This window comes from Pipra filicauda, unplaced genomic scaffold, assembly GCF_003945595.2.
Source record: "Pipra filicauda isolate LSUMZ 115617 unplaced genomic scaffold, ASM394559v2 scaffold233_size1220752_pilon, whole genome shotgun sequence".
Classification (NCBI taxonomy): domain Eukaryota; kingdom Metazoa; phylum Chordata; class Aves; order Passeriformes; family Pipridae; genus Pipra; species Pipra filicauda.
The window spans coordinates 338,229-350,285 of record NW_024104347.1 but is presented as its reverse complement, the minus strand read 5'-3'; the positions used below and the strand labels follow the sequence as shown (position 1 = coordinate 350,285).

The 12,057-nt window shown below is 37.5% G+C and overlaps 1 protein-coding gene across 2 annotated transcripts in view; it reads left to right on the top strand.

Annotated features, from left to right (window-relative positions):
- ELMO1 (engulfment and cell motility 1) overlaps positions 1 to 12,057 on the top strand; it is a 317,291-nt gene that overhangs the window by 160,104 nt on the left and 145,130 nt on the right. For both annotated transcript variants that reach the window (XM_027729150.2, XM_027729149.2), the window contains exon 16: positions 2,865 to 2,973. In XM_027729150.2, coding sequence (XP_027584951.1) covers positions 2,865 to 2,973 — 109 coding nt within the window. The remainder of the gene's footprint in view (positions 1 to 2,864; positions 2,974 to 12,057) is intronic.

Below are 12,057 nucleotides of genomic sequence, written 5' to 3'. Positions count from 1 at the left end.
TTTCTCTTTGGGTATTTATAAGAACCTCTTTTTTTTTCTTTCCCTTTTTACTGTTGCTATTTCATACAGAAGATCCATATCTGTCAAATTTGCCTACAGATATTTAGATGCAGTAAAGGACGTTCTTCCTTTCTTGAAGAAATGTAACATGGCAGCGCTGCCTTATTTTGTACAGCAAATGCTAAAAAAATTGCTGCTTGCAGAGTGTATGTCTGAGGATCATTTCAAGACTGCTTTACATATTGATTACTCAAATTGCCATTTAATTTGCTGTATAGCAATACACAGTGCCTTAACTATTTCTCTGGCATTCTTATTGATTGCTGTAATTCTGCCTTACATTATATGCATAGATGGTGTCACCATTAAATATTTATGTGCTCATGAAATGTTAATATGTTGGGTTAATGTGAAACTCAACAAAGTGCATTTGCCAGAAGCGAGCAGGAATACTGATCCAAGTGCTTCCCTTTCCCTCCCCCTTGCCCTTTCAATTTGCCTCTCCATTGATTTTATTACCAGTGTTTCTCTGCTGTATCTAAATCCGTGTCGAAGCAACACCCTGCTCCAATATGCAGATTTTATGTTTTATTATGCGGGAGATAAAACAGGGTAATAAAAAGAACAAGAGATCTCAGGGAGGTGTTGAGACACACAGCTTTACATTGTGCTTATGCTATTCTATCACTGTTCCTGCTTTTGGGTGTAAAAATGCAGCACTATCCTCCATGAAAGAGACTGAAGCAGGATGACTCATCCAGAATACAAAGTCATATTCACATGTTCCTTGAACAGTGGCTACAGCAATGTAAAACAAAAATAGCAGGGGTTTTTCTTTGATTTGGTACAGCTGTTACCCAGAGATGACATGGAACAATTACATGTAATTTAAACCAAAACTTTTAGGAGGAAAAGTCCTCTTGGCAGACTTTTGAACATGATTCTGATGCTGTCCTGTTGAAAAAGGGCCAGTAAAAATTTGTAGTGGTCAAGTATATCTCTAATAACTTTTTAATCTTTTGTAGGAAGTGTAAGCAATTTAAAAAAAACAGCACCAGCACTGGAAAACAAAACCAAATGATCATGCTTTCTCACAATACAGAGAGCAACCATTTTTTTACATCCCTGGGAGATGGGCTGGGAGCAGAGTATCAACTAGAGGCTGCCCTTTGTAAAGTAGGATTGAAATAGAAACTTGGTGAAGAGGCTTTGGTATGCTGTATGAAGCACATAACTTTCCTACTTACCTTTGGGTTTTTGTTCTTTTCCCACTTTTAACTGCTTCACAGGGAAGGCTTCTGCACATAAGAGAACATTAAACAGTCAAAACTAATATCTGGGGAGGGAGGGAAAGGTTTTAGTGGCATCTGGCATTGCATTGGTCCTCACCTTTATCTCTCCTCCTGGTTTTGGTTGAAGTTCCAGCCTTGAAGCTTTTGCAAAGCTTTCTTTGCTGTAAATATTGAAAGATTTAAAACAATGAAAACCACAAACAAAGCCACAACCAACAAAAAACATCAAACAAACAAAAATTGTGAAGATGGAAGCTAAGGAGACAGGAGGAATGCAAAACAGATAGTGTCTAAACACCCATTTGTGAAGGAAATTTAGAGAACCTCTGAGGTTCTCTGTTACTTGGCAAAATCTCTTACCTTTGAAATTCATTTTCTTCTTCTATTCTCATCCCCAGGCTATGCAGCAGCTGTTTAGGATACATTTCTTTCTTTTTATGAAGTGGGAAAGTTTGTTCTGCAAAGACAATTCTTACTGCAAATCTGTTTTGACCATTTTGGTTTTTTCCTGCCTCTGTATTCTCTTTTTTCAGGCTCACTGCTTCAGTGAAATCTATATAATTTTTATAACTTGTTTTTATCTGCAGTGAAATCTCTTGTTTAGTTGTAGTGCCAGAGAAAACTTTAGGTCATCTGTATTGGATACAGCAGAAACTAATGCATATAAAAATGTGCAAGGAGTTATTTTCTCCCGTTTATTTTACAGCGTCACTCAACAGAGAATGCAAAGGCTCTCCTTGAGTCGTTTTTACAGCATTCAGGGGCTTGATGTAAGAGTGCTAGTTCCCATGAGCACAAGTTTCTTCCATAGCAGAGAGAAGAATGAGGACATTTTCTTCCTTCATGAGCTTCAGTTTGATTTTTAACACTTGAGCCTTCTTTGGAGACTGAATCCAGCTATGCAAATTCTGTCCCACTTTGGTTTTATAGATCCTTTTAGGTGTGTTCATGTCTATAAATAATTGTATCTAATTTCCTTTAACCAGCAAATTTGAAATGAAACTATTTCTTTTTCTTTGGCTTCTACTTCAGTTTCTCCAAGCCAGGGGTGGTGCAGAACATCAACAGTGCATAGCAATGGCAAAGCTTCCCAGTTGGTCATGGACCAGCACTGCTTATGTGTTGCTGACTGCCTCAGACATAGAATCATAGAATAGCTTGGTTTGGAAAGGGCATTTAAGGTCATCTAGTTTCAACCTTACTGCCTTGGGCTAGGACACCTGTCACTAGACCAGATTACTCAATGCCCCATCCAACCTGATCTTGAAGACTGCCAGAGGTGGGGCATCCACAACTTCTCTGGGCAACCTGTACAAGTGCCTTATTACCCTCGCAGTAAAGAATTTCTTCCTAATATCTGATTGAAACCTATTCTCTTTCAGTTTGAAGCCGTAACATAAATGACATAGGTTATTTAACTACAGGGAAGGCTAAGGTCTATGAAAACAGAGCCTCCACATATAGTTTCCTAAATTCAGTCTGGTGTATCTTGTAAATGTTGGATGGGGTGGATAGTGTTTCAACTCATGGATTCTTCAAACTGATTATTTTCTGTTTTGATTCCACCTTCAGATTGTCCTGGAAAACAGCAGTCGAGAAGACAAACACGAGTGCCCGTTTGGCCGAAGTAGCATTGAGCTGACAAAGATGCTGTGCGAAATACTGAAAGTAGGAGAGCTACGTAAGTTGACCTGTTTGATCTCTAAGAACCATGCAGTGAGTTGAGTGATACCTGAAGTTTATTTCAATGCAAGAGTTTTCTTCTGATAAGTGTTTCTTAGTTGAACGCTGGCATTCAGAATGACTATGTCTGTTTTCTCTCTCTTACTACTTTGTGGCATACCAAGGATGAGGGTGGAGTAGGGGAAATGGACACTTGTTCTTTGACTCTCCTGTATGAAGCAGGGCAATTGCATCATTTCTGGACAAGTCAGTTCTTTTCCCATCTGTTGATTTGATGTAGGAGACTTCATGGTTGTTCCATTCCATAACCTATTCCATAGGTTGGTTTTGTATGAGTATCATAGTCATTTTTTGTGGGATTGCTCATCTAAACTGACACGTCCCATTTTCTCTTAGATATCTAAAGCTCTATCTAAATGCCACATGATAGATGTATCATTTACTCTAACAGTGTGATATGAAATACTGTATTTTAATACAGAGTAATAAGCTGTCTTTGGCTTCAATTACAGTCCCTTGACAAATTATTAGATACTATCAAACAGAAGAACATGTCTGTATCTTCATTAGTCTAGAGTGTTGGTGTTTAACTCTATTGATATGTATAAACTTCAGCTACCCATCAATAATGTTTTGGATCCAGCCTGCAATCTGTTTTGGCAAACACTACCATGAGCTTCATTTTCTTGTTGCTCAAGCAGGGGGCACAACTGGGAGGCCTTGCTTTCCTCAGAGATGTGTTCCTTTCGAATTTTTTTCACTAATCTTTTTCTTTTACCTTTACACCCGAGTCCATGAAATGTAATGAGAGAAGTGCAGTGTAAAAGGCAGCAAGAAATCCTGTAGGTATCAGTGGTTCTTGATGCTTGCAACAGGCATCAAAAGTTCTGTTTTAAAAGTATGATTTGGTTGATACATTCGAAGCTTTTAAATGCAGTGTTTTGAGAGAATTTATTGACCAAAGGAAAAAGCTGCCTTTGTGCAATGGGCCAGGGTAAAACCTGTGCATTTCTTGCAGCTTCCAAATTGACAGTTCATATCTGACAGATCCAGATAAATGAGATGATGTTTACCGCTGAATACCCTCCTAAGTAAACCAGAGTCATTAAGGATCACATTCACTATGTCTATAAATAAAAAGTTTAGCAACTGTTTTAGATGTATGGTTATAGTAATGTGTTGTGTAAGGTTCAGACTGTAGCAGACACAACTCCTTAAAATAACCTTACTGCTGCAGTTGAGGTGTCTAATGCCAAATCACGCATGACAGATCTGTCTGAATTTTTCTGCTGGTAAATGTAGGAGGGACATATCATCTCAACAAAGCTGTAAGCCTATTTGAAATAAGTGCTAAAGATCAATTTTATTTTTACAAATGCACAGAAAAATATCTGAAATCCAAAGTACAGCTTTGTGCATAGTGTTTTAATGTATGTTCATTACTCCATGGGACTTACACTGTACTTTGTTGCTAAGAAAGATGATTGATCTAGAGGTGGTGTCTCAGACTCTTCCTTGCTGTGTCGTATGAAGTCACTCAATAAATAAACCTCTTTTGCCACAGACAGGTTAGTTGTCTGTGTGCAGGGGCCTGTATGTAGGTGATTTGCCATTTATGGTACTGTATGTCCTGATTGCTTCTAACTTCTGCTGATAGCTCCTTTCATATTTTAACTTTTTCCTTATCTGTTTTTTAAAAGTGGGGACTGTGACTAAAATAATTGGATTGGGTTTTTGGTTGTTTGTTGGTTTTGTGCGTTTTGTGTGTGTGTGGTTTTTGGTTTTTTTGGGGGGGTTTGTTTGTTTGTTTGTTTTAGAGTAGCTCTATGGTTTGGAAGTGTGGGATTAGAAAGAAAACTGAAAAGTTCCCCAAGGAAAGGCCTGGCTTAGAGATGTTAGCTGTTAATGTTCTGAAGCCACTTGTTTTTATGTTATTGAGGCTGCAAGTCACTGGCATGCTCGGTGTGCTGGTGTGCAGCAGGCTCCCGTGGTGGTCATTCATGGGCGTGTGACGTTGTAAAAGGTTAAGGAGAAGTGCACTGGTACTTCAGTTGATAGAAACCAGGTGTAGCAAGACTGACTTCTTTAAAGTCGTGCTGATCTACACCCACAGAGCATCTGTCTCTGGATGTGGCAATAAGATTGCCTCATAGCCTTATATTCACAGGGGACAGAGCTAAGGTTGCTTCTAACTCATCTTGACAATTCACCTGTTCGCGGGTGTGTTTCCTTAATGGTTTTGTTTATGTGGAACTCTAATTGTAATTTTAAAAGGCTGTACTGAAACAAACCTTTAAATAATGTGCAGAGAGCAGATTTCTTGAAAATGGCTTCACAGATGCACATCTTTAATGACCTGTGATCAGCAGTATATTTTGTTAAGAAATGCAAACTAGAGCTGACATCTCAGGAAAGCGTACATTCCAGTTTGTTCTTCACTTGAGATTAAGTGCTGTATTGCTGAATAGGATTGGGCATCTTAAAAATCAGTAGTTACAGTTCAGGGCAAAGATGTTCCTGTTCGTTTGTGTGTGGTAGTTTCAAAATATGTAGTTTGCCTGCCCATGTTTCTTCAGATACTCAAAACTCACTATTATTGTGTTGCAACATAGAAATTTTTTTCTAACAGTTTCTGAATTGTAGCCACAATAAATGACCTTTTGCTCATGAAATATTCAGCAATAGAAACTTTCTTAAAGTGCAGAGTAGATAAAAGCAGCTAGATTGTCCATTATTTATGAAGAGCACTTTAATGCTGATTATATTCCCCTTGCTACGCTGTATTAAATACCTTTGGGCAACAAGAAGGCATTTTACCATTTCTTTTTGGTCCTTTCAAACACACATTCATCCCAGCAAGGACTCAAAAGACAGTGTTAAAGGCATGCCAGCTCTTCTACTTTTGTATTTCCCCAAATCCAGGTAGTGGACTTAGTTCTTTGACTTTGGTTCCAAAATGTTCATGACTTGGAAATTCATCTCCTCTTCAGCAAAACATTTAAGTGTATGTTTAGATCTTGTAAGTAAAGAAAGCTCAAATGCAAGCTGTGATTTGAGCATATGGTAACTGCTTTACAGAGGTGGACTTGCAGAGTAGAGGAGATAAAACTTAAGAGGAAGGTTGGTGTAGTGTTTTAGTAACATGGAAGTTAGAATGAAACACGTCCATAAGACTCCTCAGTAAACTCTCTGAATCAGGAAAGAGTGGGATATTTAGCTATAAATCTTTTAATCTTGTGCTATTGATGCTGTTAAAAAGACATTGAACAGAATGTCTTTAATAAGTACTTGCCCAGCCACTCACCTTAGCAAACATTATGGTAATTCTGATTTTATGCAGTAATAACATCCTTTGTTAACAAAGAGGACTTTCTTTCTTGTCCTGTGTGTCTTGGAGCTGACATCAAACAGGAACACTCTTAATCAGTGGTCAATCCTCCTTGCCCTCTGGGGTAAGGCATTTTGACACTCCTCATCCCTGGTACACTGACAAGTTTGCAAAGAGGAGAAAAGGTCAGGCCATCCATATGTCCTCCTTAGTAGCTATGAAAGCTAAGGTAACCTCCACTTTCGCTTTTATTCAAGTGTTAGTAAATAACATGTATGCTTAGGGGAGAAGGAATACCTACTTAACAGACTGCCGGCTTTGCTGGGAGACGGTAACATTGCAGATAAATGTAAAAATTAAAAATAAGCTCCAGAGTACCTTTGACCTTCTGGAACTGGAGTTAGTAAATTTAATGGGAGATTAAGAGTTCATTAAAATCTAGTATTTGTTATAAGTAAGAATCTGAGCTCACTGTTTTGCATAAGTAGCCCTAATGCTCTCTGATCTGTGCCTACAGTGACCAGTTCTCTGTACTTCTGCTCAGCACATGACCCTTTCTACCCTCAAAACCCTGTAAAACTCTTATCCCTGGTGGGAAAAGTACTTGACCATGTTACCTGCTTTATGCAGAGTGGGTACAACTTCCCAGATTTGTTGCATTCTTTCTGTACAGGTTCAGCTGAAATTGTTTAGTGTTGATACTGTGTCGAGGCTTGTATCTGATAGGGGAACAATAAATTAGTGCTGTGTGCACTGAGGAAAGACAGTGCTACCAACAGAGCAATAGTCTAAAGATGTTATAAGCCAATATCATTGCATGCCTTAAGTTATTCTGTAGTTAAGGCATGTCAGACTGCAAGTATTTTTCAGAGTGTTTTTGAGCAGGACACAGATGTTCAACTGACAATATTCATATTTGATTGTTTTGATGGGGGTGTTCAGGGGCTTTTGCACAAATCTGCACTTAAGCTTTATGACAGACCACAGGGGTATATGCTACATGTCAGATACTTATATATGGATTGTCTTGAACCTTTTATCAGAAAAACATCTTCACTGGTTTTTTGTTTGTTTGTTTTTCGCTTCTCTGTCATGGGGAATTTAATGGCCATGGGATTTGTTAGACTTAAGCTAATTTACAGGATTATTTTTCCTCAAAAGAGGAGATCGAAATGCAAGTGTATTATAATGCTGTTTATGCGTGCTTTTGCTATAGATATCTCATTGCAGTTATTGCCCAGGTTGCAATTGAAGTGATCTAGAAATTCTTACCTTGTTATCCCTTCATCAAATAGAATGTGCTGGACGTTAGGAGGTATACAGTCATATTCATGGTTGTGCCCGCTGAGATGAAAGTAATCAAATCTCATGCTTCAAGGAGTAAGCTGATTGCTGCAAGGGTCAGGAAGCACTTTTTCGTCTTTGCACAATTTTTCCTCTGTATTGCACAATCCATAGCGTGCAGTGTAAGTTGTTTCTGTTGTCCTTTCCCTGGGAGCATATTGGTCACTGCAGGATCAGCATTCCAGACCTGAGGGCTTGCGTGGTTTGATTTTCCTTTTGCTACAGCAAACCCAATATTTTTATAATTGAATGTCATATTTTAAAATTTTTCCCCTTGCTTGAAAGCTAATTGCCTTTTTACGCTCTTCTTCCTTGTCCTTCTCTTAAGTTTAAATAGAATAAAGCACTAGAAGTAGTAAATAAAATAAGAGATTATTTTTGCTGTTCTGGCATTTCTTCCTGTAATTTCATTTTCTGGAGAGTGAAGCATTTTACAAGTCAGGGAATGTTGGTTAGGAAGTTGAAAAACTTTTCTGGCCAAAAAGGTATTTTATGAATGGTAGCAATTTTCTGTTTCGTCATGAATACAATAAAATAATTAAAAAGACTTCTAACCTCCTTTGTCTTAGCTTTTTACTGCATTCATTCTTACATATCCACTTTTTTTATCCTCTTGCCCAAACCATCACCACACCAGATAGCTGCCATTCACGGAAAAAATTAGGCCAATCTTAGACGATAATCAATATTTGAAAATCAGTAACAGTGAAAGGGATGGGACGAATATCGAAGATAACCCATATTTATCTTGAGTTTTAGGGCTTCCTTTGGAAACGTTACTAGCAAAATAGCCATTACTGACTAATAGGGATATTAAATATTCTTGTCCTTCTTGATGCAAAACTAACAACTTGCTGAGTAGTCTAAATTGTACTTTTCTTTTGTATGATAGCAGAATCTTATTTTATCAAACAGTCCTCTCCTTCTATTTGCTGGCACAATCCCTCAGGAGAGACAAAATGAAACTTTCTTTTTCTGGAGAGATACTAATTTATTTGCAATTAACCTCTTCCTGCTCTAAAAAGACTCAATCTCTTCATGCTTATGATAAACTGTGAATTCTCTACAAAATATCTACTGCAATCTGTGAGAATATGAGCAACGGAGCTGCAGACACCTTTTGAGCAAGATGTTTCATTTTTACCTCTGAGTCACAGTGAGACAGATTTAGGAATGTTACTTTCTACACATGGTACTGTTGGCTTCAAAGCTGGTAGAGTGTTGGCTTCTGGGTCAGTTAGCTAGACAGCTGTCTAGTATCCTTCAGTGTTTTTACCTACTGTCTGCAGTCATATGTCTGCTCTTTGATCTCTTTGGAGCAGGGATCATAGCTAGTTTTGTATGTGCGAAGTGCTTAATCTTATTTGGCGCAGGATTCTTTAGCTTCTTTAAAGTTACCTTTACTCAATTTTCAACATTATTATTAATCATAAAGAGCATCATGCAGGGAGAGCAATTAAAAACACTTAAGTGTAAGAAAGAGATGTAGATGTAAGGGATTTTTTTTTTTTTTTTTTAGAAACTGAGTAATGTATCCAAAAGACAACAAAGAGGTGGCTTCATTTAGTATGAAGAACTCTTTCATCTGGTATTGAAACACATAGCAAGAATCAAGACCTGGAAGTAAAAAACTAATAAGTTCAAACTGGAGTAGAGTCTAGGCATTAACTGTAAGGGTGCTGAACTAGGGAACTAACAGAACAGAGAACTGAAGAATGATGAGAGGAGGAAAAAAATCATGATGTTGATTTTCCGTGGTTAATGGCAACTGTAGCTTTGGCAGATCCGATGGCATGGTAGAATAACAGCTATAATTTGTTTTACAGTGATTACTGGAACACCATTCTAGGATTTTTGAAAATTTTTAATAAGCTATAATGGATAATGTAAAGTCTGGGCAGATGTGACAGTAAACAAGAATTATTAAAATAATTTGGATTATTGCCATACAAATCAGTTTACATAGATTAAAATATATTTATTGCCATAGGAAAAAGTATGGATAAAATAAAATCTTCAAAATATCTCCCATTTTGAAAACTCTGCATCTCTTCTGAGCTTGGAGAGTTCATTTGGTGCATTCCACAGAACTTCTTGGTTTCCCAAGAAGATAAAAATACAACAAACTTCCTTCTTGCAATGCCAAACATTGGAACAGGCTGTCCAGGAAGTGGTTGATACACCGTCCCCAGAGGTATTTAAAAGATGTGTAAATGTGGCCCTTTGTGAAACAGTTTAGTGGTGGACTTAGCAGTGTTAGATTTATGATTAGCCTTGATGAGCTTAGAGGTCTTTTCCAGCCTAAATGATTCTGTGATTCTAATCGTGACTTGAAGAAGGAAACAGTAGACAAAATCTTGTAATAAAATTCAGGGTTATAAAGTTCACTTGCAAAGCTGCAGAGGGAAGGAGCTTTAGAGAGATGAGACGTAGCCAAATGTTTGTTGCTTTTCTAGAACAATTTCTGTACATTTTAAAGGCTAGTCATTGTTCACGAACAGTTTAATACTGAGCAGATTGAAATTAAGAGAAGAATAATCTTGGAATCCATTCTGGACCTCCTAATTTCATTTTATGGTAATATTTTATAAATACAGATTTGCTAAAAGCAGCCAAAATCTCTTGTATTTTGCAGCAAGCTATGCTTCAAATCTGAAGTTAGCCCTTATGGTTTCACAGCACTGTGGCGCATCAGACTGGAAATTTTGCAGCTGCTCTTTTTAAAAGATGCATATAGTTGCTTAATGAATTGTACATAGAATTGAATAATGCATAAAATCTCAATATTGTTTTAATGGCAACTTTGAGTGTATATTAATGTTGTTTTGTATATTCCATAAATGTTTGTATTGGCAAAGCTAAAGAATTTTCAGGGTGGAAATAAGATGTGTTGCAAGTGAGGAGGTGCACTTCTTCAGAAGAAAGGCAGAGTGATTTGGGGATTTGAGGACAATTGTATTAGTAGGATCTCTGCTGAAATGAGAACAGCATTGACTGCTAATTCCTGTAGTTCCTGAGACCAGACTGTACTTGCAAAGGCTAGAAATACTCCTTTCACTGAGCATGTGAACATTTCTTTTAATAACCCCTTACTGGATTGGCTCTGAGATAGTGAATGTACCACTAATTGTTCCAGATCGTCCCTGCACACCAAGCTACATGGATAGGTGAAAGGCACTGGAGGCATTCCTGGGTTGCTATTGAATAGAAAGCTCTCTTCTCTTAGAGTTTTAAGCTTTGTTTATTCTAAGTAAACTAGGTATCGTTTTAAAATTTGAATCTTTGAAGGGAGCTTCTGACCTTTACAAATATTTCAAATTCAAATTGCCAGATTTCTGACAGAGAAGCCTAGGCAGAATGTCCTGATGCAGTACTAACCAGGGGTAAGGCAGGCACTGAGTACAGCTTAGTGGTGTTGGTCTGAAGCTTTTGTCTGGTTAACTCATGCTGCTTCTGCAGCCATGAATTGTGCACTGTAAACATACTGTTTTTGTTTATTCGGGTAGCCACTAAAGCTCCTTCTGTTGCTTAGTGAATGCGGGTGTTCTCAGGGGGAACAAATCCAAACATCAAAGCAGAGACTAGTTAAGTTTTGTCATATAATTGTACATAAATTTTGACACCACACAAAACTGAGGAAAGCTAGTTTAAACTGACTGATCATATACCTACTTGAAAATGGTGGAAGAACAGTTTTCATGGAGAGGTTATACTTGGCCATGAATCATTCCTTTTTTTTTTTTTTCTCTGAGTTGATAAAAAAAAATTAAAACAATGGAAATGAGAGCCTGAGATCTTAATAAATTTTCTTTAAATTATTTGCCATCCCCTGTAAGTATTTAATTGTAAAACATTTGCCCTTAATGTACTTTGTTGTAAGTCTTTACCAGTCAAACTCTTCTTTGCAAGTAAACATAACAGTAATGGTGAGTAATCTGAAGCACTGAAGCTTTGTGATGAAGGTGACACAGATTTTTAACATTGGATTACTGATGTTATGTGTGTGCTGAAATACCATCCATCACTTTCATTTCTGTCAAAACGCTTGCTAATGAAAAGCTTAAGAAAAATTAGCTTCCAACAATTAAACTTCACTTACCCTTCTTGAAGAAGCATAGATTAGCTGGAACAGAAGCAGGAAAAAACTGTAGACCCTCAGGCCTTTCTTTCACAGCCCTTAGAGATGTTCACGTTCAGCAACAGCTTTTAGTAGTGCTGGCTAAGTAAAATGAAAACAGGAGTCTGCGGGGTTATATTTTGTTCTGTTCCATGAAGAAGCATTTAAAAAGTTAATGCATCCACTCTTGAAACTCCCCTTTCAGCTTTATTTCTTCACGTGTTGCATTCCATATTCCTGGATTAGCAGAAACTATGTATAAATCTTTAAATGTCATGAATGAATTTTCGTGG